Here is a 27532-nt window from a genome sequence, read left to right on the forward strand (position 1 = left end):
CCTCAGCAGCAGGAGGCCTAGAGGTAGCAGACTCCAACCCAGAAAGTTCACCCTCTGAAGTCTCAGAGTGTGATTCATCACAGATAAAATTGGCAATTCTCAAGGCCTTAATTCTTTCCTGGATAACGTTGAGGGGGTAAAGAATGACTGAGGGAAGTGTGACAGGTATTAAAGCCTTTGGCTGGGGTGTCTTTGCCTCCTGTTGGTGGCCAGATTCAGTATTTCCCAACAGTAAGGAATGATGCCGTGGACTCTACTTATATTAAGAAGGAAAGTGTGTTTTTTTCTATTTTTCCCCATCATATTTTATTAAAAAAAAAATATAGTAAATTATATTATATGATGAAAATAATATCTTTAGAAAGTCCATTTAATAGCGATAAAAACATATGTGTGGGTACAGTAAATGAGTAAGAGGAAAATTACATATAAACACAAACAATGCAGAAATGTAAAAATAGCCATGGTGCTTAACAGTAAGAAAATTGAAAAACATAATTTATGTAAGAACTTACCTGATAAATTAATTTCTTTCATATTGGCAAGAGTCCATGAGCTAGTGATGTATGGGATATAGTTACAATCCTACCAGGAGGGCAAAGTTTCCCAAACCTCAAAATGCCTATAAATACACCCCTCACCACACCCCACAATTCAGTTTAACAAATAGCCAAGCAGTGGGGTGATAAAGAAAGGAGTAGAAAGCATCAACAAAAGAAATTTGGAAATAATTGAGCTTTATACAAAAAATCATAACCCACCATAAAAAAAGGGGTGAAGCCTCATGGACTCTTGCCAATATGAAAGAAATGAATTTATCAGGTAAGTTCTTACATAAATTATGTTTTCTTTCATGTAATTGGCAAGAGTCCATGAGCTAGTGACGTATGGGATAGCAATACCCAAGATGTGGATCTCCACTCAAGAGTCACTAGAGAGGGAGGGAATAAAATAAAAAACAGAATTTATGTTTACCTGATAAATTACTTTCTCCAACGGTGTGTCCGGTCCACGGCGTCATCCTTACTTGTGGGATATTCTCTTCCCCAACAGGAAATGGCAAAGAGCCCAGCAAAGCTGGGTCACATGATCCCTCCTAGGCTCCGCCTTCCCCAGTCATTCGACCGACGTAAAGGAGGAATATTTGCATAGGAGAAATCATATGATACCGTGGTGACTGTAGTTAAAGAAAATAAATTATCAGACACTGATTAAAAAACCAGGGCGGGCCGTGGACCGGACACACCGTTGGAGAAAGTAATTTATCAGGTAAACATAAATTCTGTTTTCTCCAACATAGGTGTGTCCGGTCCACGGCGTCATCCTTACTTGTGGGAACCAATACCAAAGCTTTAGGACACGGATGAAGGGAGGGAGCAAATCAGGTCCCCTAGATGGAAGGCACCACGGCTTGCAAAACCTTTCTCCCAAAAATAGCCTCAGAAGAAGCAAAAGTATCAAATTTGTAAAATTTAGTAAAAGTGTGCAGTGAAGACCAAGTCGCTGCCCTTACATATCTGATCAACAGAAGCCTCGTTCTTGAAGGCCCATGTGGAAGCCACAGCCCTAGTGGAATGAGCTGTGATTCTTTCAGGAGGCTGCCGTCCGGCAGTCTCGTAAGCCAATCTGATGATGCTTTTAATCCAAAAAGAGAGAGAGGTAGAAGTTGCTTTTTGACCTCTCCTTTTACCAGAATAAACAACAAACAAGGAAGATGTTTGTCTAAAATCCTTTGTAGCATCTAAATAGAATTTTTAGAGCACGAATACATCCAAATTGTGCAACAAACGTTCCTTCTTTGAAACTGGATTCGGACACAAAGAACGGCACGACTATCTCCTGGTAATGTTTTTGTTAGAAACAACTTTCGGAAGAAAACCAGGTTTAGTACGCAGAACCACCTTATCTGCATGGAACACCAGATAAGGAGGAGAACACTGCAGAGCAGATAATTCTGAAACTCTTCTAGCAGAAGAAATTGCAACCAAAAACAAAACTTTCCAAGATAATAACTTAATATCAACGGAATGTAAGGGTTCAAACGGAACCCCCTGAAGAACTGAAAGAACTAAATTGAGACTCCAAGGAGGAGTCAAAGGTTTGTAAACAGGCTTGATTCTAACCAGAGCCTGAACAAAGGCTTGAACATCTGGCACAGCTGCCAGCCTTTTGTGAAGTAACACAGACAAGGCAGAAATCTGTCCTTTCAAAGAACTTGCAGATAATCCTTTCTCCAAACCTTCTTGAAGAAAGGATAGAATCTTAGGAATTTTTATCTTGTCCCAAGAGAATCCTTTAGATTCACACCAATAGATATATTTTTTCCATATTTTGTGGTAGATTTTTCTAGTTACAGGCTTTCTGGCCTGAACAAGAGTATCAATGACAGAATCTGAGAACCCTCGCTTTGATAAGATCAAGCGTTCAATCTCCAAGCAGTCAGTTGGAGTGAGACCAGATTCGGATGTTCGAACGGACCTTGAACAAGAAGGTCTCGTCTCAAAGGTAGCTTCCATGGTGGAGCCGATGACATATTCACCAGGTCTGCATACCAAGTCCTGCGTGGCCACGCAGGAGCTATCAAGATCACCGATGCCCTCTCCTGATTGATCCTGGCTACCAGCCTGGGGATGAGAGGAAACGGCGGGGAATACATAAGCTAGTTTGAAGGTCCAAGGTGCTACTAGTGCATCTACTAGAGTCGCCTTGGGATCCCTGGATCTGGACCCGTAGCAAGGAACCTTGAAGTTCTGACGAGAGGCCATCAGATCCATGTCTGGAATGCCCCACAATTGAGTGATTTGGGCAAAGATTTCCGGATGGAGTTCCCACTCCCCCGGATGAAATGTCTGACGACTCAGAAAATCCGCTTCCCAGTTTTCCACTCCTGGAATGTGGATTGCAGACAAGTGGCAGGAGTGAGTCTCCGCCCATTGAATGATTTTGGTCACTTCTTCCATCGCCAGGGAACTCCTTGTTCCCCCCCTGATGGTTGATGTACGCAACAGTCGTCATGTTGTCTGATTGAAAACCGTATGAACTTGGTCATTGCTAGCTGAGGCCAAGCCTTGAGAGCATTGAATATCGCTCTCAGTTCCAGAATATTTATCGGGAGAATAGATTCTTCCCGAGACCAAAGACCCTGCGCTTTCAGGGGTCCCCAGACCGCGCCCCAGCCCCACCAGACTGGCGTCGGTCGTGACAATGACCCACTCTGGTCTGCGGAAGCTCATCCCCTGTGACAGGTTGTCCAGGGACAGCCACCAACTGAGTGAATCTCTGGTCCTCTGATCTACTTGTATCGTCGGAGACAAGTCTGTATAGTCCCCATTCCACTGACTGAGCATGCACAGTTGTAATGGTCTTAGATGAATTTGCGCAAAAGGAACTATGTCCATTGCCGCTACCATCAAACCTATTACTTCCATGCACTGCGCTATGGAAGGAAGAGGAACAGAATGAAGTTTAGAAGTTTTGATTTTCTGGCCTCTGTCAGAAAAATCCTCATTTCTAAGGAGTCTATTATTGTTCCCAAGAAGGGAACCCTTGTTGACGGAGATAGAGAACTTTTTTCTACGTTCACTTTCCACCCGTGAGATCTGAGAAAGGCCAGGACAATGTCCGTGTGAGCCTTTGCTTGTGGAAGGGACGACGCTTGAATCAGAATGTCGTCCAAGTAAGGTACTACTGCAATGCCCCTTGGTCTTAGCACCGCTAGAAGGGACCCTAGTACCTTTGTGAAAATTCTTGGAGCAGTGGCTAATCCGAACGGAAGTGCCACAAACTGGTAATGCTTGTCCAGGAATGCGAACCTTAGGAACCGATGATGTTCCTTGTGGATAGGAATATGTAGATACGCATCCTTTAAATCCACCGTGGTCATGAATTGACCTTCCTGGATGGAAGGAAGAATTGTTCGAATGGTTTCCATTTTGAACGATGGAACCTTGAGAAACTTGTTTAGGATCTTGAGATCTAAGATTGGTCTGAATGTTCCCTCTTTTTTGGGAACTACGAACAGATTGGAGTAGAACCCCATCCCTTGTTCTCCTAATGGAACAGGATGAATCACTCCCATTTTTAACAGGTCTTCTACACAATGTAAGAATGCCTGTTTTTTTATGTGGTCTGAAGACAATTGAGACCTGTGGAACCTCCCCCTTGGGGGAAGCCCCTTGAATTCCAGAAGATAACCTTGGGAGACTATTTCTAGTGCCCAAGGATCCAGAACATCTCTTGCCCAAGCCTGAGCGAAGAGAGAGAGTCTGCCCCCCAACCAGATCCGGTCCCGGATCGGGGGCCAACATCTCATGCTGTCTTGGTAGCAGTGGCAGGTTTCTTGGCCTGCTTTCCTTTGTTCTAGCCTTGCATTGGCCTCCAGGCTGGCTTGGCTTGAGAAGTATTACCCTCTTGCTTAGAGGACGTAGCACTTGGGGCTGGTCCGTTTCTGCGAAAGGGACGAAAATTAGGTTTATTTTTGGCCTTGAAAGACCTATCCTGAGGAAGGGCGTGGCCCTTGCCCCAGTGATATCAGAAATAATCTCTTTCAAGTCAGGGCCAAACAGCGTTTTCCCCTTGAAAGGAATGTTAAGCAATTTGTTCTTGGAAGACGCATCCGCTGACCAAGATTTTAGCCAAAGCGCTCTGCGCGCCACAATAGCAAAACCAGAATTTTTCGCCGCTAACCTAGCCAATTGCAAAGTGGCGTCTAGGGTGAAAGAATTAGCCAATTTGAGAGCATGAATTCTGTCCATAATCTCCTCATAAGAAGAATTTTTATTGAGCGCCTTTTCTAGTTCATCGAACCAGAAACACGCTGCTGTAGTGACAGGAACAATGCATGAAATTGGTTGTAGAAGGTAACCTTGCTGAACAAACATCTTTTTAAGCAAACCCTCTAATTTTTTATCCATAGGATCTTTGAAAGCACAACTATCTTCTATGGGTATAGTGGTGCATTTGTTTAGAGTAGAAACCGCCCCCTCGACCTTGGGGACTGTCTGCCATAAGTCCTTTCTGGGGTCGACCATAGGAAACAATTTCTTAAATATGGGGGGGAGGGACGAAAGGTATACCGGGCCTTTCCCATTCTTTATTTACAATGTCCGCCACCCGCTTGGGTATAGGAAAAGCTTCGGGGGGCCCCAGGACCTCTAGGAACTTGTCCATTTTACATAATTTCTCTGGAATGACCAAATTCTCACAATCATCCAGAGTAGATAACACCTCCTTAAGCAGAGCGCGGAGATGTTCCAATTTAAATTTAAATGTAATCACAACAGGTTCAGCTTGTTGAGAAATTTTCCCTGAATCTGAAATTTCTCCCTCAGACAAAACCTCCCTGGCCCCCTCAGACTGGTGTAGGGGCACTTCAGAACCAATATCATCAGCGTCCTCATGCTCTTCAGTATTTTCTAAAACAGAGCAGCCGCGCTTTCGCTGATAAGTGGGCATTTTGGCTAAAATGTTTTTGATAGAATTATCCATTACAGCCGTTAATTGTTGCATAGTAAGGAGTATTGGCGCACTAGATGTACTAGGGGCCTCCTGTGTGGGCAAGACTGGTGTAGACGAAGGAGGGGATGATGCAGTACCATGCTTACTCCCCTCACTTGAGGAATCATCTTGGGCATCATTTTCTCTAAATTTTGTGTCACATAAATCACATCTATTTAAATGAGAAGGAACCTTGGCTTCCCCACATACAGAACACAGTCTATCTGGTAGTTCAGACATGTTAAACAGGCATAAACTTGATAACAAAGTACAAAAAACGTTTTAAAATAAAACCGTTACTGTCACTTTAAATTTTAAACTGAACACACTTTATTACTGCATATGTGAAAAAGTATGAAGGAATTGTTCAAAATTCACCAAAATTTCACCACAGTGTCTTAAAGCCTTAAAAGTATTGCACACCAAATTTGGAAGCTTTAACCCTTAAAATAACGGAACCGGAGCCGTTTTTATATTTAACCCCTTTACAGTCCCTGGTATCTGCTTTGCTGAGACCCAACCAAGTCCAAAGGGGAATACGATACCAAATGACGCCTTCAGAAAGTCTTTTCTATGTATCAGAGCTCCTCACACATGCATCTGCATGTCATGCTTCCCAAAAACAAGTGCGCAATAGAGGCGCGAAAATGAGACTCTGCCTATGATTAGGGAAAGCCCTAGAGAATAAGGTGTCCAATACAGTGCCTGCCGGTTATTTTACATAGTTCCCAAGATTAAAATAATTCCTCAAGGCTATGGAGTATAAAATATGCTTATATATAAATCGTTTTAGCCCAGAAAATGTCTACAGTCTTAAAAGCCCTTGTGAAGCCCTTTTTTTCTTTATGTAATAAAAATGGCTTACCGGATCCCATAGGGAAAATGACAGCTTCCAGCATTACATCGTCTTGTTAGAAATGTGTCATACCTCAAGCAGCAAAAGTCTGCTCACTGTTTCCCCCAACTGAAGTTAATTCCTCTCAACAGTCCTGTGTGGAAACAGCCATCGATTTTAGTAACGGTTGCTAAAATCATTTTCCTCTTACAAACAGAAATCTTCATCTCTTTTCTGTTTCAGAGTAAATAGTACATACCAGCACTATTTTAAAATAACAAACTCTTGATTGAATAATAAAAACTACAGTTAAACACCAAAAAACTAAGCCATCTCCGTGGAGATGTTGCCTGTACAACGGCAAAGAGAATGACTGGGGAAGGCGGAGCCTAGGAGGGATCATGTGACCAGCTTTGCTGGGCTCTTTGCCATTTCCTGTTGGGGAAGAGAATATCCCACAAGTAAGGATGACGCCGTGGACCGGACACACCTATGTTGGAGAGGAACAGCCATTTTCCGCTGAAAAAAATTAATCCACAACCCAAAAAAATAAGTTTATTTTCATAACTGAAAGAAAAAAACTTAAATCAAAAGCAGAAGAATCAAACTGAAACAGCTGCCTGAAGAACTTTTCTACCAAAAACTGCTTCCGAAGAAGCAAATACATCAAAACGGTAGAATTTAGTAAATGTATGCAAAGAGGACCAAGTTGCTGCTTTGCAAATCTGATTACCTGAAGCTTCATTCTTAAAGGCCCACGAAGTGGAGACTGATCTAGTAGAATGAGCTGTAATTCTCTGAGGCGGGGCCTGACCCGACTCAAAATAAACTTGATGAATCAAAAGTTTCAACCAAGAGGCCAATGAAATAGCAGAAGCCTTCTGACCTTTCCTAGGACCAGAAAATAAAACAAATAGACTGGAAGTCTTCCTGAAATCTTTAGTAGCTTCCACATAATATTTCAAAGCTCTTACCACATCCAAAGAATGTAAGGATCTTTCCAAAGAATTCTTAGGATTAGGACATAAGGAAGGAAGGAAGGAAGAACAATTTCTCTACTAATGTTGTTAGAATTCACAACCTTAGGTAAAAATTGAAAAGAAGTCCGCAAAACTGCCTTATCCTGATGAAAAATCAAAAAAGGAGACTCACAAGAAAGAGCAGATAGCTCAGAAACTCTTCTAGCAGAAGAGATAGCCAAAAGTAACAACACTTTCCAAGAAAGTAGTTTAATGTCCAAAGAATGCATAGGTTCAAATGGAGGAGCCTGTTAAGCCTTCAGAACCAAATTAAAACTCCAAGGAGGAGAAATTGATTTAATGACAGGCTTAATACGAACTAAAGCCTGTACAAAACAGTGTATATCAGGAAGTATAGCAATCTTTCTGTGAAATAAAACTGAAAGAGTGGAGGATTTGTCCTTTCAAGGAACTTGCAGACAAACCCTTATCCAAACCATCCTGAAGAAACTGTAAAATTCTAGGAATTCTAAAAGAATGCCAGGAGAATTTATGAGAACACCCTGAAATGTAAGTCTTCCAAACTCTATAATAAATCTTTCTAGAGACAGATTTACGAGCTTGTAACATAGTATCAATCACTGAGTCAGAGAAACCTCTATGACTTAGTACTAAGCGTTCAATTTCCATACCTTCAAATTTAATGGATTTGAGATCCTGATGGAAAAACGGACCTTGAGATAGTAGGTCTGGCCGTAACGGAAGTGGCCAAGGCGGGCAACTGGACATCCGAACCAGATCCGCATACCAAAACCTGTGTGGCCATCCTGGAGCCACCAGCAACACAAATGATTGTTCCATGATGATTTTGGAGATCACTTTTAGAAGGAGAACTAGAGGCGGGAAAATGTAAGCAGGATGATAACACCAAGGAAGTGTCAGCGCATCCACTGCTTCCGCCTGAACATCCCTGTACCTGGACAGGTATCTGGGAAGTTTCTTGTTTAGTTGAGAGGCCATGAGATCTCTCTCTGGAAGACCCCACATCTGAACAATCTGAGAAAATACATCTGGATGGAGAGACCACTCCCCTGGATGTAAAGTCTGGCGGCTGAGATAATCCGCCTCCCAATTGTCTACACCTGGGATATGCACCGCAGAGATTAGACAAGAGCTGGATTCCGCCCAAGCAAGAATCCGAGATACTTCTTTCATAGCTTGGGGACTGTGAGTCCCACCCTGATGATTGACATATGCTACTGTTGTGATATTGTCTGTCTGAAAACAAATGAACGGTTCTCTCTTTAACCCCTTAGTGACCAGGCCACTTTTCAATTTGTTGACCATCTGGGACCAAGGCTATTTTTGCATTTCTGCGATGTTTGTGTTTAACTGTTATTTTCCTCTTACTCATTTACTGTACCCACACATATTATATATCGTTTTTCTCGCCATTAAATGGACTTTCTAAAGATACCATTATTTTCATCGTATCTTATAATTTACTATAAAAAAAATTATAAAATATTAGGAAAAAATGAAAAAACACACACTTTTTCTAACTTTGAGCCCCAAAATCTCTAACACATCTACAACCACCATAAAATACCAATGCTAAACAGTTTCTAAATTTTGTCTTGAGTTTAGAAATACCCAATGTTTACATGTTCTTTGCTTTTTTTGCAAGTTATAGGGCAATAAGTACAAGTAGCACTTTGCTATTTCAAAACCATGTTTTTTCAAAATTGGCGATAGTTACATTGTAATATCTGTCAGGAATCCCTGAATAACCCTTCAAATGTATATATTTTTTAAAAGAAGACAACCTAAGGTATTAAACTTGGGGTATTTTGACTTTTTTCATGCAACCATTTTACCACCAATCTATGCCAAAGTTTGGGGGGGGGGGGAAATAATTTGATTTTTTGACAAATAGCAATTTAAGAATACATTTACTGATAAAATGGTAAGAGTTACTGCCAAATAACACCCTAATATGTCTTCAGTAGCATCTCCTGGGTACAGTGATACCACCCATGTATAGGTGTGTCGGGTTCTCTGTGGGCTAAAAGCCCTTATTTTTAGAGAGCGCATTCCAGTTTTTCAACTTGGAATTTTCACATCGGTCATCATGCACCCATGTCCCATTTGGGACATTTCTGAAGCTGGCCAATGGAATTTACCCCCATCAAACCATATATTTTTGAAAAGTAGACACCCTAGGGTTTTTCAAATGCTGATATTTTAACACTTTCCATGCACTAATTCAACCACCAGTCTTTGTCAAACTTTTGGGTAGTAATTTTTTTGTGTTATTTTTCACACACGTATTTTAGCTATGGATTTTCAGTTCCTGTTATGTGTTACTGCCAAAAACCACCTCAATATGTGTTCAACAACATCTCCTGAGTACAGTGATACCACCTATGTATAGGTGTGTCGGGTTCTCTGGGGGCTAAATGGCCTTATTTTTAGGTAGCGCATTCCAGTTTTTCAACATGGAATTTTCACATTGGTCATCATGCACCCATGTCCTATTTGGGACATTTCTGAAGCTGGCCAATGGAATTTACCCCCATCAAACCATATATTTTTGAAAAGTAGACACCCTAGGGTTTCTCAAATGCTGATATTTTAACACTTTCCATGCACTAATTCAACCACCAGTCTTTGTCAAACTTTTGGGTAGTCATTTTTTTGTGTTATTTTTCACACACATTGTACTTTAGGCATGGATTTTCAGTTCCTGTTATGTGTTACTGCCAAAAACCACCTCAATATGTGTTCAACAACATCTCCTGAGTACAGTGATACCACCTATGTATAGGTGTGTCGGGTTCTCTGGGGGCTAAATGGCCTTATTTTTAGGTAGCGCATTCCAGTTTTTCAACTTGGAATTTTCACATCGGTCATCATGCACCCATGTCCTATTTGGGACATTTCTGAAGCTGGCCAATGGAATTTACCCCCATCAAACCATATATTTTTGAAAAGTAGACACCCTAGGGTTTTCAAATGCTGATATTTTAACACTTTCCATGCACTAATTCAACCACCAGTCTTTGTCAAACTTTTGGGTAGTCATTTTTTTGTGTTATTTTTCACACACATTGTACTTTAGGCATGGATTTTCAGTACCTGTTATGTGTTACTGCCAAAAAACACCTCAATATGTGTTCAACAACCTCTCCTGAGTACAGTGATACCACCCATGTATAGGTGTGTTGGGTTCTCTGGGGGCTAAAAGGCCTTATTTTTAGGAAGCCCATTCCATTTTTTCCACTTTGAATTTTCACATCCCATGCACCCATGTCCTATTTAAGACATTTCTGAAGCCGGACAATGTAATTTACCTCAATCAAACCATATATTTTTGAAAAGTAGACTTCCTAGGGTATTTCAAATGCAGGTATTTTAACACTTTCCATGCACTAATTTAACCACTAGTCTTTGTCAAACTATTGGGCATTCATATTTTTGTGTTATTGTTCACATACATTGTACTTTAGACATGGATTCACAGCTCCTGTTATGTGTTACTACCAAAGAAGACACCAATATGTGGTCACCAACATCTCCTGAGTTCAGTGATACCACCTATGCATAGGTTTGGTGGCTTGTTTGGGGGGTGCAATGCCAAATGTCTGACATGCATTTGTGATTTTTTTTCACATTTAACATATTTTCTTTGCCTATCGTCTTTTTGGGGGGTCTTTTAACATACCCCAATTTATTTGTTTTCCATGAATGTGCATATATTTGAAAAGTTGACACCCCAAGGTATTGTATATGGTGTGCTTTGATGCCTTTGAAGCAACCGTTTTAGCCCAAAAAATTGGAGAAAGTGTATGGTGGTTATTTTTCAATTTTCATTTTTACAGACACATTGCTTTTTGACTATGATTTAGGAGAGACTGTTGTAAGTTATTGCAAAAGAATACTTCAGGTTGTTTTCTGCAAGGCACCCTGAGTACACCTATGCCCCGCATGCATAGGTTTGCCAGGATTTTGGGAAGGTTATGTTACAATTTTATGACTTGTGATTTTAGTTATTAACAATGAGAGTATTTCTTCTGATAGGCCTATCTTTAGTTTGTGGCCTATTGCATACCCCACTTTTATTTATTGCCATGAAAGTGTATATTTTTAAATGTTGACACCCCTAGGTATTGTATATGGTGTGCTTTGATGCCTTTGAAGCAAACCGTTTTAGCCCAAAAAATTGGAGAAAGTGTATGGTGGTTATTTTTCAATTTTCATTTTTACAGACACCATTGCTTTTTGACTATGATTTAGGAGAGACTGTTGTAAGTTATTACAAAAACATACTTCAGGTTGTTTTTTGCAAGGCAACCTTGAGAACACCTATGTCCCCCATGCATAGGTTTGACAGGGTTTTGGTTAAAAAAAATAACAGGCCCAATTTTAGAAAAAATAGAGTAGTGAAATGTAAAAATCTGGCACAGTAAAAGTAAAAAAAAAAAAAAAAAAAAACCATCTAACAGTAAACATAACAAAAAAATAATATTTATATATATAACACCAAATGTATTTATTTTTTTAAAAAATTGACCATTGTATGGTACCGCTTGAAGCAGTCTCCAATGCAGAGTGCAGGCTGTCCAGGGCAATCAGGACAGTGATATATGGTGTCCCTTCTCTTCCCCCTCTTGGTACAGACTCTGCATTTTTTTTGTGGTTTCTGCTTTGCGGCAGTAGGGGGGGATTTTAAAAATAAAATGAGTAGCCCCAACTCTGCTCTCTCCCATCACCGCCCGGGGAGCAGGTGCATCATGGTACAAAATCCCAGTAATAATCTGGAGCTGAAACTGTAAAAAAGTTTTTTTAACTCTGGGGTTTGCTTTTTTGAACAACAAAAAAGCGTTGTGGGTTGCAATCTGCATTAGGTAAATTGCAACCTTTTTGTACCAGGCCCTTGTCTTCCGCATAATTAGGTAGGGCTGCAGCAGCTGATCAGCCAGATCAACCCCACCCATATGCCGGTTATAAGACTTGATGCACACTGGCTTCCTTATGATCTCAGCTCTGCCACGTACAGAAACCGCCACCGTCCTCTCTGTGTGGATGGTGGTAAGAAGGTATACATCCTTCTTGTCTCTGTACTTAAGTGCCAACAGCTCCTCTTGGCGCAGAGCTGAGGTCTCCCCCCTTCATAGCCGGGTGCATACAAGTTGTCCTGGGAAACCTGCGCGGTTCTTTTTAATTGTACCGCAAGCTACTGTATCAAAGCAATACAGTAGCTTGAACAAAAGGACACTTGTATAAAAATTGTCTAAGTACAAGTGATACCCTTTGTTCATTAGGGGTAATATCAGGTCCCAGACAATCTTGCCAGTGGTTCCCATATGTTCTGGGCAACCTGGAGGGTCAAGGTGGCTATCTTTTCCCTCATACACCCGGAAGGCCTGAGTATACCCAGTCTCGCTGTCACAGAGCTTATACACCTTTACCCCATATCTGGAGCGTTTGGAAGGAATATACTGCTTGAATCCCAGCCTTCCCTTATACTTCATTAGGGATTCATCAACGCATATATTCCTTCCAGGTGTATAAGCCTCTGCAAACCTGGCAGAAAAGTGGGATTTTATACAGCCTGTCAAATTGGGGAAGCTCCCTAGGGGGGCACAGGCTGTTGTCGCTGAAGTGCATGAAATGCAGAATCATTTCATACCTCTTCCTCGACATAGTCTGGGAGAAAATGGGGGTAGAGCAGATGGGGCTACTACTCCAGTAGGAGCGAATGGAGGGTTTCTTTATGATGCCCATCAGCATAGTCAATGCCCAGAATTTTTTGAATTCTGGCACATTGATGGGGGCACATTGATGGGGGCCCATTGCTGCTTTGCCAAATATGTTCCAGGCTTTGCAGCACGGAACTGATGGGCATATAAATTAGTTTGGGCGACAATGTTCCCCAATATATCATCGCCCAGAAACACTTCCAGAAACTGCTGGGGGCTAAAACCTGCCACATCTATATTTATGCCAGCATTTGCTGTGAAGGGTGGGATATCTGGCCTCTGGAGATGAGGCGTTACCCACTCTTCAGCAGCAATGGCAGCAACACGCCTCCTTCTGGCAGGGGGGCTAGCAGCCACAGATACATCACTATCAGTTGAGACTGCATCTAGTGATGTATCTGAGCACATGGCAGGGTCAAAATTGGGGTCTGAGTCAGAAATAGAGGCATCTGACTCTGACGCAAGGATGGCATACGCCTCCTCAGCACTATATCTTTTCTGTGACATTTTTGTATCTGTCACAGAAAACAATTACTAAAAAAAATTAAATTAACTAAATTAATTAACTAAATTAACTAGCAAAAAAGTACAGCTATGCTACTGCCAGTGATTTATAGCGATCACTGGCAAGCTAGGGGTTAATGGCTCTGAAAATTAAATTAAATTAACTAAATGTTTCTGAAAAGAGCCTTTGGGTTTTTAAAAAATTACAACAACAAAATTAACCCCTAAAAAAATGCACAGACAGCAAAATGCAGCAAAAAAAAAGTGCACCTATGCTACTGCCAGTGATATATAGTGATCACTGGCAAGCTAGGGGTTAATGGCTCTGAAAAGAGCCTTTGGTTCTATATTTTTTAACAAATAAAAGAAATAAATCTCTCTCTCTGCTAAATACAGGTCTCTCTCTCTCTCCAACAAAATGGCAAGTGAGGAGAGGGAGGGAGATCCACACTGATCATAGTCAATATTTACAAATATTGACATGATCAGACAAATGGGGTATTTTATTATTATTATTTTGTTTTTGGGTGGGAGGCTCAGATTGGGTGACCCTAGCTTGCCCCTATGATGATGCAGGCTAGGGACACCCCCAGAGGCCCCATGATGCACTGGGCATCGCCATCTTGGATGCCTAGTGAAGGGGGAGGGGCTATTTTAGGATTTTTTTTATTTTATACGTTTTTTTTTTTTTTAAAACATTTTTACTTTTATTTTATAACTAACTAAGTGCCTCGACCCACCGAGGCACTTAGCACACAAGCAGAGCATCGGAAGCGTGTCCGATCGCTTCCGATGCTCTGAAACACTGCCGGGCTCCACGTGGGGGAGTGATCAATCCGGTCCCGGCACTCGGGAACAGTATTGCAGAATGCCTAGACCTCAAGGCAAGCCTGCAATACTGTTAGAGCAGCTGGAAGCCATTTCGATCGCTTCCAGTGCTCTGTTTAACCGACGACGTATGCCATAGGTCCTCGGTCGTTAAGTGCTTTTTTTTTTAGGACGTATGGCATACGTCGTCTGTCGTTAAGGGGTTAACAGAGGCCAAAACTGAAGAGTTCTGAGAATTGCACGGAGTTCTAAAATATTTATTGGTAATCTAGCCTCTTGAGATTTCCAATCCCCTCGTGCTGTCAGAGATCCCCAAACAGCTCCCCAACCTGAAAGACTCGCATCTGTTGTGATCACAGTCCAGGTTGGCCAAACAAAAGAAGCCCCTTGAACTAAACAATGGTGATCTATCCACCACGTCAGAGAGTGTCGTACATTGGGATTTAAGGATATTAATTGTGATATCTATGTATAATCCCTGCACCATTGTTTCAGCATAAAAAGCTGTAAGATCTCATGTGAAAACGAGCAAAGGGGTTCGTGTCCGATGCTGCAGTCATGAGACCTAAAACTTCTATGCACATAGCCACTGAAGGGAATGAATGAGACTGAAGGTGCCGGCAGGCTGCAACCAATTTTAAACGTCTCTTGTCTGTTAGAGACAGAGTCACGGACACTAAATCTATCTGGAAGCCTAAAAAGGTGACCCTTGTCTGAGGAATCAAGAAACTTTTTGGTAAATTGATCCTCCAACCATGTTTCCGAAGAAACAACACTAGTTGATTCAGACAATGCTCTGAATCCATTGATTTTGGACAGATTTTATCCAAATATCCTTGAAAAACCTTAATCTGCCCCCTACCAGCTGAGTTGGAATGAGGGCCGCACCTTCATGCGAACTTAGGGGCTGACTTTGGTTTCCTAAATGGCTTGGATTTATTCCAATTTGAGGAAGGCTTCCAATTGGAAGCAGATTCCTTGGGGGGAGGATTGAGTTTTTGTTCCTTATTCTGACGAAAGGAAAGAAAACGGTTAGAAGCCTTAGATTTACCCTTAGGTTTTTTATCCTGAGGCAGAAAAACTCCCTTTCCCCCACTGACAGTTGAAATAATAGAATCCAACTGAGAACCAAGTAAATTATTACCTTGGAAAGAAAGAGATAGTAATCTAGATTTAGATGTCATATCAGCATTCCAAGATTAAAGCCATAAAGCTCTTCTAGCTAATATAGCTAAAGACATGGATCTAACATCAATTTTGATAATATCAAAAATGGCATAACAAATAAAATGATTAGCATATTGCAGTAAGCGAATAATGCTAGATAATTCAGAATCCAATTCCTGTTGCGCTAAATTCTCCAACCAGAAAGTTGATGCAGCAGCAACATCAGCCAAAGAAATTGAAGGTCTGAAAAGATGACCTGAATATAAATAGGCCTTCCTTAGATAAGATTCAAGCTTCCTATCTAAAGGATCCTTAAAAGAAGTACTATCTTCCATAGGAATAGTGGTACGTTTAGCAAGAGTAGAAATAGCCCCATCAACTTTGGGGATTTTTTCCCAAAACTCTATAGATTTTGCTGGTAAAGGATACAATTTTTTAAACCTTGAAGAAGGAATAAAAGAAGTACCTGGCTTATTCCATTCCTTAGAAATCATATCAGAAATAGCCTCAGGAATAGGAAACACCCCTGGAGAAACCACAGGAGGTTTAAAAAACATAATTTATGCTTACCTGATAAATTCCTTTCTTCTGTTGTGTGATCAGTCCACGGGTCATCATTACTTCTGGGATATAACTCCTCCCCAACAGGAAATGCAAGAGGATTCACCCAGCAGAGCTGATATAGCTCCTCCCCCTCTACGTCAGTCCCAGTCATTCGACCAAGAATCAACGAGAAAGGAGTAACCAAGGGTGAAGTGGTGACTGGAGTATAATTTAAAAGATATTTACCTGCCTTAAAAACAGGGCGGGCCGTGGACTGATCACACAACAGAAGAAAGGAATTTATCAGGTAAGCATAAATTATGTTTTCTTCTGTTATGTGTGATCAGTCCACGGGTCATCATTACTTCTGGGATACCAATACCAAAGCAAAAGTACACGGATGACGGGAGGGATAGGCAGGCTCATTATACAGAAGGAACCACTGCCTGAAGAACCTTTCTCCCAAAAATAGCCTCCGAAGAAGCAAAAGTGTCAAATTTGTAAAATTTGGAAAAAGTATGAAGCGAAGACCAAGTTGCAGCCTTGCAAATCTGTTCAACAGAGGCCTCATTCTTAAAGGCCCAAGTGGAAGCCACAGCTCTAGTGGAGTGAGCTGTAATTCTTTCAGGAGGCTGCTGTCCAGCAGTCTCATAGGCTAAACGTATTATGCTACGAAGCCAAAACGAGAGAGAGGTAGTAGAAGCTTTTTGACCTCTCCTCTGTCCAGAGTAAACGACAAACAGGGAAGAAGTTTGGCGAAAATCTTTAGTTGCCTGTAAGTAGAACTTGAGGGCACGAACTACATCCAGATTGTGTAGAAGACGTTCCTTCTTTGAAGAAGGATTTGGACACAAGGATGGAACGACAATCTCTTGATTGATATTCCTGTTAGTAACTACCTTAGGTAAGAACCCAGGTTTAGTACGCAGAACTACCTTATCTGAGTGAAAAATCAGATAAGGAGAATCACAATGTAATGCTGATAACTCAGAGACTCTTCGAGCCGAGGAAATAGCCATTAAAAACAGAACTTTCCAAGATAACAATTTTATATCAATGGAATGAAGGGGTTCAAATGGAACACCTTGTAAAACGTTAAGAACTAAGTTTAAACTCCATGGCGGAGCAACGGCTTTAAACACAGGCTTGATCCTAGCTAAAGCCTGACAAAAGGCCTGGACGTCTGGATTTTCTGACAGACGCCTGTGTAACAAGATGGACAGAGCTGAAATCTGTCCCTTTAAAGAACTAGCCGATAAACCCCTTTTCTAAACCTTCTTGTAGAAAAGACAATATCCTAGGAATCCTAACCTTACTCCAGGAGTAACGTTTGGATTCGCACCAGTATAGGTATTTGCGCCATATTTTATGGTAAATCTTTCTGGTAACAGGCTTCCTAGCCTGGATCAGGGTATCAATAACCGACTCAGAAAAACCACGCTTTGATAAAATCAAGCGTTCAATTTCCAAGCAGTCAGTTTCAGAGAAGTTAGATTTTGATGTTTGAATGGACCCTGTATCAGAAGGTCCTGTCTTAGAGGTAGAGACCAAGGTGGACAGGATGACATGTCCACTAGATCTGCATACCAAGTCCTGCGTGGCCATGCAGGCGCTATTAGAATCACTGATGCTCTCTCCTGTTTGATTTTCGCAATCAATCGAGGAAGCAGCGGGAAGGGTGGAAACACATAAGCCATCCCGAAGTTCCAAGGTGCTGTCAAAGCATCTATCAGAACCGCTCCCGGATCCCTGGATCTGGACCCGTAGTGAGGAAGTTTGGCGTTCTGGCGAGACGCCATGAGATCTATCTCTGGTTTGCCCCAACGTCGAAGTATTTGGGCAAAGATCTCCGGATGAAGTTCCCACTCTCCCGGATGAAAAGTCTGGCGACTCAAGAAATCCGCCTCCCAGTTCTCCACTCCCGGGATGTGGATTGCTGACAGATGGCAAGAGTGAGACTCTGCCCAGCGAATTATCTTTGATACTTCCATCATTGCTAGGGAGCTTCTTGTCCCTCCCTGATGGTTGATGTAAGCTACAGTCGTGATATTGTCCGACTGAAACCTGATGAACCCCTGAGTTGTTAATTGGGGCCAAGCCAGAAGGGCATTGAGAACTGCCCTCAATTCCAGAATGTTTATTGGAAGGAGACTCTCCTCCTGATTCCATAATCCCTGAGTCTTCAGAGAATTCCAGACAGCGCCCCAACCTAGCAGGCTGGCGTCTGTTGTTACGATTGTCCAGTCTGGCCTGCTGAATGGCATCCCCCTGGACAGGTGTGGCCGATAAAGCCACCATAGAAGAGAATTTCTGGTCTCTTGATTCAGATTCAGGGTAGGGGACAAATCTGAGTAATCCCCATTCCACTGACTTAGCATGCACAATTGCAGCGGTCTGAGGTGTAGGCGTGCAAAAGGTACTATGTCCATTGCCGCTACCATTAAGCCGATCACCTCCATGCATTGAGCTACTGACGGGTGTTGAATGGAATGAAGGACACGGCATGCATCTTGAAGCTTTGTTAACCTGTCTTCTGTCAGGTAAATCTTCATTTCTACAGAATCTATAAGAGTCCCCAAGAATGGAACTCTTGTGAGAGGAAAAAGAGAACTCTTCTTTTCGTTCACTTTCCATCCATGCGACCTTAGAAATGCCAGAACTAACTCTGTATGAGACTTGGCAGTTTGAAAGCTTGAAGCTTGTATTAGAATGTCGTCTAGGTACGGAGCTACCGAAATCCCTCGCGGTCTTAGTACCGCTAGAAGGGCACCCAGAACCTTTGTGAAGATTCTTGGGGCCGTAGCCAATCCGAATGGAAGAGCTACAAACTGGTAGTGCCTGTCTAGGAAGGCAAACCGTAGATACCGTTGATGATCTTTGTGAATCGGTATGTGAAGGTAAGCATCTTTTAAATCCACTGTGGTCATGTACTGACCCCTTTGGATCATAGGTAAGATTGTCCGAATAGTTTCCATTTTGAACGATGGAACTCTTAGGAATTTGTTTAGAATCTTTAAATCTAAGATTGGCCTGAAAGTTCCCTCTTTTTTGGGAACCACAAACAGGTTTGAGTAGAACCCTTGTCCTTGTTCCGACCGTGGAACTGGATGGATCACTCCCATTAATAACAGATCTTGTACACAGCGTAGAAACGCTTCTTTCTTTATCTGGTTTGTTGACAACCTTGACAGATGAAATCTCCCTTTTGGTGGAGATAATTTGAAGTCTAGAAGGTATCCCTGAGATATGATCTCCAGCGCCCAGGGATCCTGAACATCTCTTGCCCAGGCCTGGGCGAAGAGAGAAAGTCTGCCCCCCACTAGATCCGGTCCCGGATCGGGGGCTCTCGATTCATGCTGTCTTTGGGGCAGCAGCAGGTTTCCTAGCCTGTTTGCCCTTATTCCAGGACTGGTTAGGTTTCCAGCCTTGCCTGTAACGAGCAACAGCTCCTTCCTGTTTTGGTGCAGTGGAGGTTGACGCTGCTCCTGTTTTGAAATTCCAAAAGGGACGAAAATTAGACTGTCTAGCCTTAGCTTTGGCTTTGTCTTGAGGTAGGGCGTGGCCCTTACCTCCTGTAATGTCAGCGATAATTTCTTTCAAACCGGGCCCAAATAAAGACTGCCCCTTGAAAGGTATATTAAGTAATTTGGACTTAGAAGTAACATCAGCTGACCAGGATTTTAGCCACAGTGCTCTACGTGCCTGTATGGCGAATCCAGAGTTCTTAGCCGTAAGTTTGGTTAAATGTACTACGGCCTCCGAAATGAATGAATTAGCTAGTTTAAGGACTCTAAGCCTGTCCATAATATCGTCTAGCGTAGATGAACTAAGGTTCTCTTCCAGAGACTCAATCCAAAATGCTGCCGCAGCCGTAATCGGCGCGATACATGCAAGGGGTTGCAATATAAAACCTTGTTGAACAAACATTTTCTTAAGGTAACCCTCTAATTTTTTATCCATTGGATCTGAAAAAGCACAGCTATCCTCCACCGGGATAGTGGTACGCTTAGCTAAAGTAGAAACTGCTCCCTCCACCTTAGGGACCGTTTGCCATAAGTCCCGAGTGGTGGCGTCTATTGGAAACATCTTTCTAAATATTGGAGGGGGTGAGAACGGCACACCGGGTCTATCCCACTCCTTAGTAACAATTTCAGTTAATCTCTTAGGTATAGGAAAAACGTCAGTACTCGCCCGGTACCGCAAAGTATTTATCCAACCTACACAGTTTCTCTGGTATTGCAACGGTGTTACAATCATTGAGAGCCGCTAAGACCTCCCCTAGTAATACACGGAGGTTCTCCAATTTAAATTTAAAATTTGAAATATCTGAATCCAATCTGTTTGGATCAGAACCGTCACCCACAGAATGAAGCTCTCCGTCCTCATGCTCTGCAAGCTGTGACGCAGTATCAGACATGGCCCTAGTATTGTCAGCGCACTCTGTTCTCACCCCAGAGTGATCACGCTTGCCTCTTAGTTCTGGTAATTTAGACAAAACTTCAGTCATAACAGTAGCCATATCATGTAATGTTATCTGTAATGGCCGCCCAGATGTATTAGGCGCCATAATATCACGCACCTCCCGGGCGGGAGATGCAGGTACTGCCGCGTGAGGCGAGTTAGTCGGCATAACTCTCCCCTCGCAGTTTGGTGAAATTTGTTCACATTGTACAGATTGACTTTTATTTAAAGTAGCATCAATACAGTTAGTACATAAATTTCTATTGGGCTCCACCTTGGCATTGGAACAAATGACACAGATATCTTCCTCTGAGTCAGACATGTTTAACACACTAGCAATAACTTGCAACCTGGTTATAATCTTTTTTAGCAAAAACGTACTGTGCCTCAAAGAGGTACTTAAACGATTAAATGACAGTTGAGATAATGAACTGAAAAACAGTTATAGCATCGACTTTAAAATAACCCAACTTTTAGCAAAGGTTTGTTCCCATTAGTAAATAACAATAACTAAATTTGACATAAAAAATTATAGAGTAACGTATTTATTCACAGTCAATATAAAATTCTCTCAGCTCTGCTGAGAGAATGTACCTCCCTTCAAAGAAGTTTGAAGACCCCTGAGATCTGTCAGTGAACCGGATCATGCAAGAAATATAATAGTAGCTGACTGGAAATTTTTGATGCGTAGCAAAAGAGCGCCAAAAACGGCCCCTCCCTCTCACACACAGCAGTGAGGAGAAACGAAACTGTCACAATTTAAAGCAGACAACTGCCAAGTGGAAAATAATGCCCAAACATATATTCACTCAGTACCTCAGCAATGTAAACGATTCTACATTCCAGCAAAAACGTTTAACATGATAATATTTATTAAAAGGATTAGTGACCTTTAACAGAGTAGTTCCGGTGAAATACCATTCCCAGAATACTGAAGTGTATACATACATGTCATTATAACGGTATAGCAGGATTTTCTCATCAATTCCATTCAGAAAATAAAAACTGCTACATACCTCAATGCAGATTCATCTGCCCGCTGTCCCCTGATCTGAAGCCTTTACCTCCCTCAGATGGCCGAGAACAGCAATATGATCTTAACTACTCCGGTTAAAATCATAGTAAAAAAACTCTGGTAGATTCTTCTTCAAACTCTGCCAGAGAAGTAATAACACGCTCCGGTGCTATTGTAAAATAACAAACTTTTGATTGAAGTCATAAAAACTAAGTATAATCACCATAGTCCTCTCACACATCCTATCTAGTCGTTGGGTGCAAGAGAATGACTGGGACTGACGTAGAGGGGAGGAGCTATATCAGCTCTGCTGGGTGAATCCTCTTGCATTTCCTGTTGGGGAGGAGTTATATCCCAGAAGTAATGATGACCCGTGGACTGATCACACATAACAGAAGAAACAGCATTTAAACGTTTATTAGACTGAACGTCAAGAGGACTGGTTACCTCAATATCCAAAGTAATTAACACTTCTTTTAATAAAGAACGCATATACTCTATTTTAAATAAATAAGTAGATTTGTCAGTGTCAATGTCTGAGGAAGGACCTTCTGTATAAGATAGATCCTCATCAGAGGAGGATAAATTATTATGTTGTTGGTCATTTGAAATTTCATCAACTAAATGAGAAGTTTTAAAAGACCTTTTACTTTTATTAGAAGGTGGAAATGCAGACAAAGCCTTCAGGATAGAATCAGAAACAAATTCTTTAAAATTTACAGGTATATAATGCACAGTAGAAGTTGAAGGAACTGCAACTGGCAATGTACCATTACTGATGGATACACTATCTGCATGTAAAAGTGTTCATGACAACTATTACAAATTACATTTGGCGAAATAATTTCTACAATTTTACAACAAATGCACTTAGCTTTGGTAGAACCAAAAGCTTCCAGCAGAAACTTCTGAGGCAGGATCAGATTGAGACATCATGCAAAATGTAAGAGAAAAAACAACATATAAAGCAAAATTATCTATTTCCTTATATGACAGTTTCAGGAATGGGAAAAAATGCAAATAGCATAGCCCTCTGATAGAGAAAAAAGGCAAGAGGCAAACATCAATGGGGTATTGAAATAATGAAAAAGTTTGGCACCAAGTATGACGCACAACGTAAAACTTTTTTGGAGCCAAAAATAACCGGAAATGACACACTCGTGTCACTAATGACGCAACCGTGTGAAAGGAAATGACGAAGTTGCGTCAGACTTATTTTTCGCGCCAAGAATGACGCAATAAAGTTTAGCATTTGACGCACCCGCGGGATTAATACCGCCCGCAATTTGCAAGAAAGTAGTCAATTGAAAAAAAGACTAAACCCCAGTTAAGAAATAAAGGCAAATATAAGTACAATACATATATTTAGAACTTTATATAAATGCATAAAGTGCCAAATCATAGCTGAGGTGTCTTAAGTAATAAAAAACATACTTACCAAAAGACACCCATTCACATATAGCAGATAGCCAAACCAGTACTAAAACAGTTATCAGTAGAGGTAATGGTAAATTGAGAGTATATCGTCGATCTGAAAAGGGAGGTAAGAGATGAATCTCTACGACCGATAACAGAGAACCTATGAAATAGACCCCCGTTAGGGAAATCATTGTATTCAATAAGTGATACTCCCTTCACATCCCTCTGACATTCACTGTACTCTGAGAGGAATCGAGCTTCAACAATGCTGAGAAGTGCATATCAACGTAGAAATCTTAGCACATAGGAGGCAAAGTTTGTAAAACTGAATTGTGGGTGTGGTGAGGGGTTTATTTATAGGCATTTTGAGGTTTGGGAAACTTTGCCCCACCTGGTAGGATTGTATATCCCATACGTCACTAGCTCATGGACTCTTGCCAATTACATGAAAGAAATTCAGCCTTACTTTAAGTTCAAACTTGTATTGCTTTATCAAGTAAATATGTGTCAGAAAAAAAAACCTAATAAAAACATTTTACCCTTTCTTTTTAAAAGCCTGCTTCATGCCCAAGTGTAACCCATAACACAGGATTATCTATGTCCCAATAAATAAGTGCATGTTCTCCCCAACTGGAAGAAAAAGCAATTACCTGCTCCTCTGTCCGGCATGCAGACAGTTACAAGGTACGAGAAGACAGTTCTTCACAGAGACCTTTGAAAAAGAAACAACAGAGTAGCCAACTCTGGCTTTCTAAACTAGGGCAGTGCTGTGGTCACTAAGGGCTTAAAGGGACATGAAACCCAATTTTTTTTTCCTTTCATGATTTAGATAACAAGCATTCAATTTTAAACAACTTTGCAATTTACATATTTTATCTAATTTGTTTCATTTTCTTGATATCCTTTGTTGAAAAGCAAATCCAAACAGGCTCAGTAGCTGCCGATTGGTAGCAAATTAAATAATAGAAGTAAATTGGAATGTTTAAAATTGTATTCTCTAAATCATGAAAGATCAATTTTGGGTTTTATGTCCGTTTTTTTAAAAATACTATTAAAAACAGGGGCACTTTCATTCATCAAAGTTTAGAAAGCAGCCGTTTTGATTAAAAACTTACCTTTGTTTTTTTTTTTTACAGCCAGAGCAGCTTCCCCCACCCGGAGATCCTCTCTTCACACGTCATCAATGACTAATCTGGCTTCCTCCAATCACGGCTTTCCCCCCAGGGGAGTCATTGCCTGAGGCCATGCCGTGATTGGAGGAAGCCGGATTAGTCATTGATGACGTGTGAAGAGAGGATCTCCGGGTGAGGGAAGCTGCTCTGTCTGTGAAAAAAACAAAAAGTTACGTTTTTAATCAAAACGGCTGCTTTCTAAACTTTGATGAATGAAAGTGCCCCTGTTTTTAATAGTATTTTTAAAAACCGGGCTTTCATTCATCAAAGTTTACCTTCACTTTAAGGGTGAAGGTGACATAGAAAGAAGGAAGACAAAAGAGACAAGATAAGCTGTGGGAAAGAGCCTAACCCTTAATGCAAGTGACACATAAAATGGTCCTTTCCACTACATTGTTACACATTACTAGAAAAAAAAGGGTTATGGCACATTCATTCCTAGTGCTGGGTTACACAGAGCGAAAGCTATTGGAATTCAAATCTCTCCCTATCGCTACACAGTGACAATTACTTCAGCAAATATAAGCTGTGGAAGATGAAACCTTTCACTAGTGTGAGGATTATGATATATTAAGTCTATTCATCCAGATAAAAGGAAGATATTGAACAAAAGGATTATATTAAATTTAGTAAGATATAGTACCTGTCACCAACTCTATTTTCTCAGTGGGGTCCCCCTCCTCATAAAGTTTGGGGTGGCAGCGATTTCCAATTTGACTGATTAGCTCTGCCGGAAGTGTGGCCAGGTCCTGCCTAACACGTACTCGATTCCGAGAATCCGAGAAAACAGGATCCGGGAGAGCCTCCACTTTCTCTGCTGGAATGGGGAGGAAAAAAAATATAGTACAGTAGCCCCTAGAGAGCCTAACACAATGAAAAACAGAAAGACAAATAACCAAGAGGTGAGAACATTCATCATGTAAACAAACAGACTTATCAGACTGGCACAAGAAAAGCATAGACACAGTGACATTGTTTATAAAATTAGGGCCATACCCACAGGCCCATAATTGTCTACAGAGGGAACCAACTGTTACACTGATCAATTTATGCTTAAATACACCTAAAGAACATCATAAAACACCTGCAAACTTCTACACATTTTTTAACTTGATAATCACATTAATAAATATGACCATATATACCCTAATAGTATCTTACACCAAATCACATCATGTATACTTCTTCAGAATCCTAGAGAGCATGACTTTGGCATGTACTATGTAGTACAGTATTCCACACAGTTATAGGAATACATACAATTTTGAAGTATCTCTTAAACTCGTTCAGTATTTTGCACTTAGTTGCAATTTCGCTTATTATGTATACTCACACAATTATGTCTAAATCATGAATAGCCCACACCTGTCAATCACACACGTATCTTGAAGGACCTTTGTATCACCATATTTAAAGATGCAGTGTTTCTAGACCATACATAGTTCCACACCAGCAGCTATACAAATACATACAAACCCAGATGAAAGAACCTTTGGATAAAGAGTATGCAATTTAGCTAGATATTAAATTATTCTGTTTTCCAACATATACACGCACGTGATTATATATATACCAAAGGTTGACAAATGTATATGAAACTTAGGAAACAACATACTTTTCAGTAGCCAGCCAGGAAAGGAATTTATCAATAGATAAATGTCAAAATAGACAAAATAGTTAGGTATCAGAAGTACATTTTTAAGAGCTCCATGGTTTCTGAGATTTGTGAGGTCTGAATATAAACAATGCACCCCACACTCTTGCAAAACCCCATTGTCTCAGTTACAGGATCATATATACTTAAACACATACATTATATGAGGTGAAATTAAATACCATGCAGTGTCTCATGTTCACATATTAAATGCATATCCCATAAACCTAGACAACGTTAATCACTCATGCAAAGTCCAATAAAAACGTAGCTCAAGCTGTCTCCCACAAACTGTAACATATATTGAATTATGCAGCATCACACAATCACATGATCCCATAACAAGACAGCACAAGTAAAACCCTTCACCATCACATTCTCATGCTATAGCCCAACACAGAATAACCCTCTGCACTCATGGTATGTGCCACACCCAGTCACATGATCATAGATATTCATGCATACACACTATAATATCCCATACATGCTGAGGATCTTACCAGTTTGGTTGACATTCATCATGCTGTACATGGTATACATGTTACAGATTTGCCTGTACTGTTCCTCAGTCCCATCTTCTCCCACTTCCTCCTCTTCATCTTCCTCATTATGATAAGATCCAGGGCTGTCACTTGTATAAGCACTGGAAGTCCCTGGGCTTGTCCTTTCTGATCCAGGTGGCACCACTGATGCTGATGGTGCACTTCCACCACCTCCTTGTGAAAAACGTGCCACCTTCCTGCCTCCTCCACCTGCTTCCTTCTGCCCACCCTCCCACAGTCTCTTGGCCACTGGAGTGCACTGTACTGCTTCAGACTCCTGGTTCTCAGTTTTCACTCTTGGCGCTCTGGAAGAAGATGAGGAAGATGAGGATGAAAGAGAGGCTGCAGCTGCTGCCACTGCTGCGACTGCTGCTGGGCTTGGTGGTTCAGAGCTAGGAGTCTCCTCGGGATGGAGGCCCTGGGAGTCACAGCTAGGAGAGCTGACCTTCAAAAAGAATTCTGTTCCCTTCTCCATAATTTCTTGGATCTGTAAGAAGCCAGCAGTATACATGAGTAGAAACTGATCTCCCACATTCATGCTAAGCCTCCCCGTGTAACAAAAGCTTAAAATCTGTTGGAAAGACTGGGGTTGGACAGATCCAGGCAACTCCACTACCGGATTCTTGCTGTTGTGAAACAGATCTCTGAAGTAGGAACTACTGGCTGCCAAAACAGCTCGATGGGCTTTGAACTGGTGGCCTCGGACAACCACAGAAACATCACAATACAGCCCCTGGAGGCGCTGCTCATTCAAACATTCCAGGATGCTGTTGCCAAAGTTAGGGATCTCCATCTGCAGAGTTTGAGACATGCTGAAGAAAGAAAACAGAAGAAGAAACAAAGAAAGAGAGGGGAAAAAAGGGGAGAGAAGGGAGGGGGAACAGGGACAGAGGGGAGAGTGCAGAGGCTGAAAAGAAAAAAATAAAGAGAAATCTAATTAGATACCACAACTTTATTTACAGATAGGGATGTAGAGCTTATATTACAAAAAAAACGCAATACATGTAAAAATAATGCAATTAAAGTATTTCTTATAAACTATATTAGGACATAAATATCCATTTAATAAATTTATATAAAAGGAACATAAAAAGTACAAAAAGAAAATGCTCTAATATCTTCTATAAAAGCAATAGCACAACAATAACATGTTCTGTGTGTTTAACTCCTGCAAA

At 41.2% G+C, this 27532-nt stretch overlaps 1 protein-coding gene across 2 annotated transcripts in view; it reads right to left on the reverse strand.

Annotated features, from left to right (window-relative positions):
• NACC1 (nucleus accumbens associated 1) overlaps nt 1–27532 on the reverse strand; it is a 101870-nt gene that overhangs the window by 46333 nt on the left and 28005 nt on the right. For both annotated transcript variants that reach the window (XM_053717826.1, XM_053717827.1), the window contains exons 3-4: nt 26316–27264; nt 24805–24978 (exon numbers count right to left, since the gene is read on the reverse strand). In XM_053717826.1, the coding sequence (XP_053573801.1) occupies nt 24805–24978; nt 26316–27168 (1027 nt within the window). In that variant the 5' untranslated portion in view covers nt 27169–27264. The remainder of the gene's footprint in view (nt 1–24804; nt 24979–26315; nt 27265–27532) is intronic.

The sequence above is a fragment of the Bombina bombina genome, chromosome 6 (assembly GCF_027579735.1).
Source record: "Bombina bombina isolate aBomBom1 chromosome 6, aBomBom1.pri, whole genome shotgun sequence".
Lineage (NCBI taxonomy): Eukaryota > Metazoa > Chordata > Amphibia > Anura > Bombinatoridae > Bombina > Bombina bombina.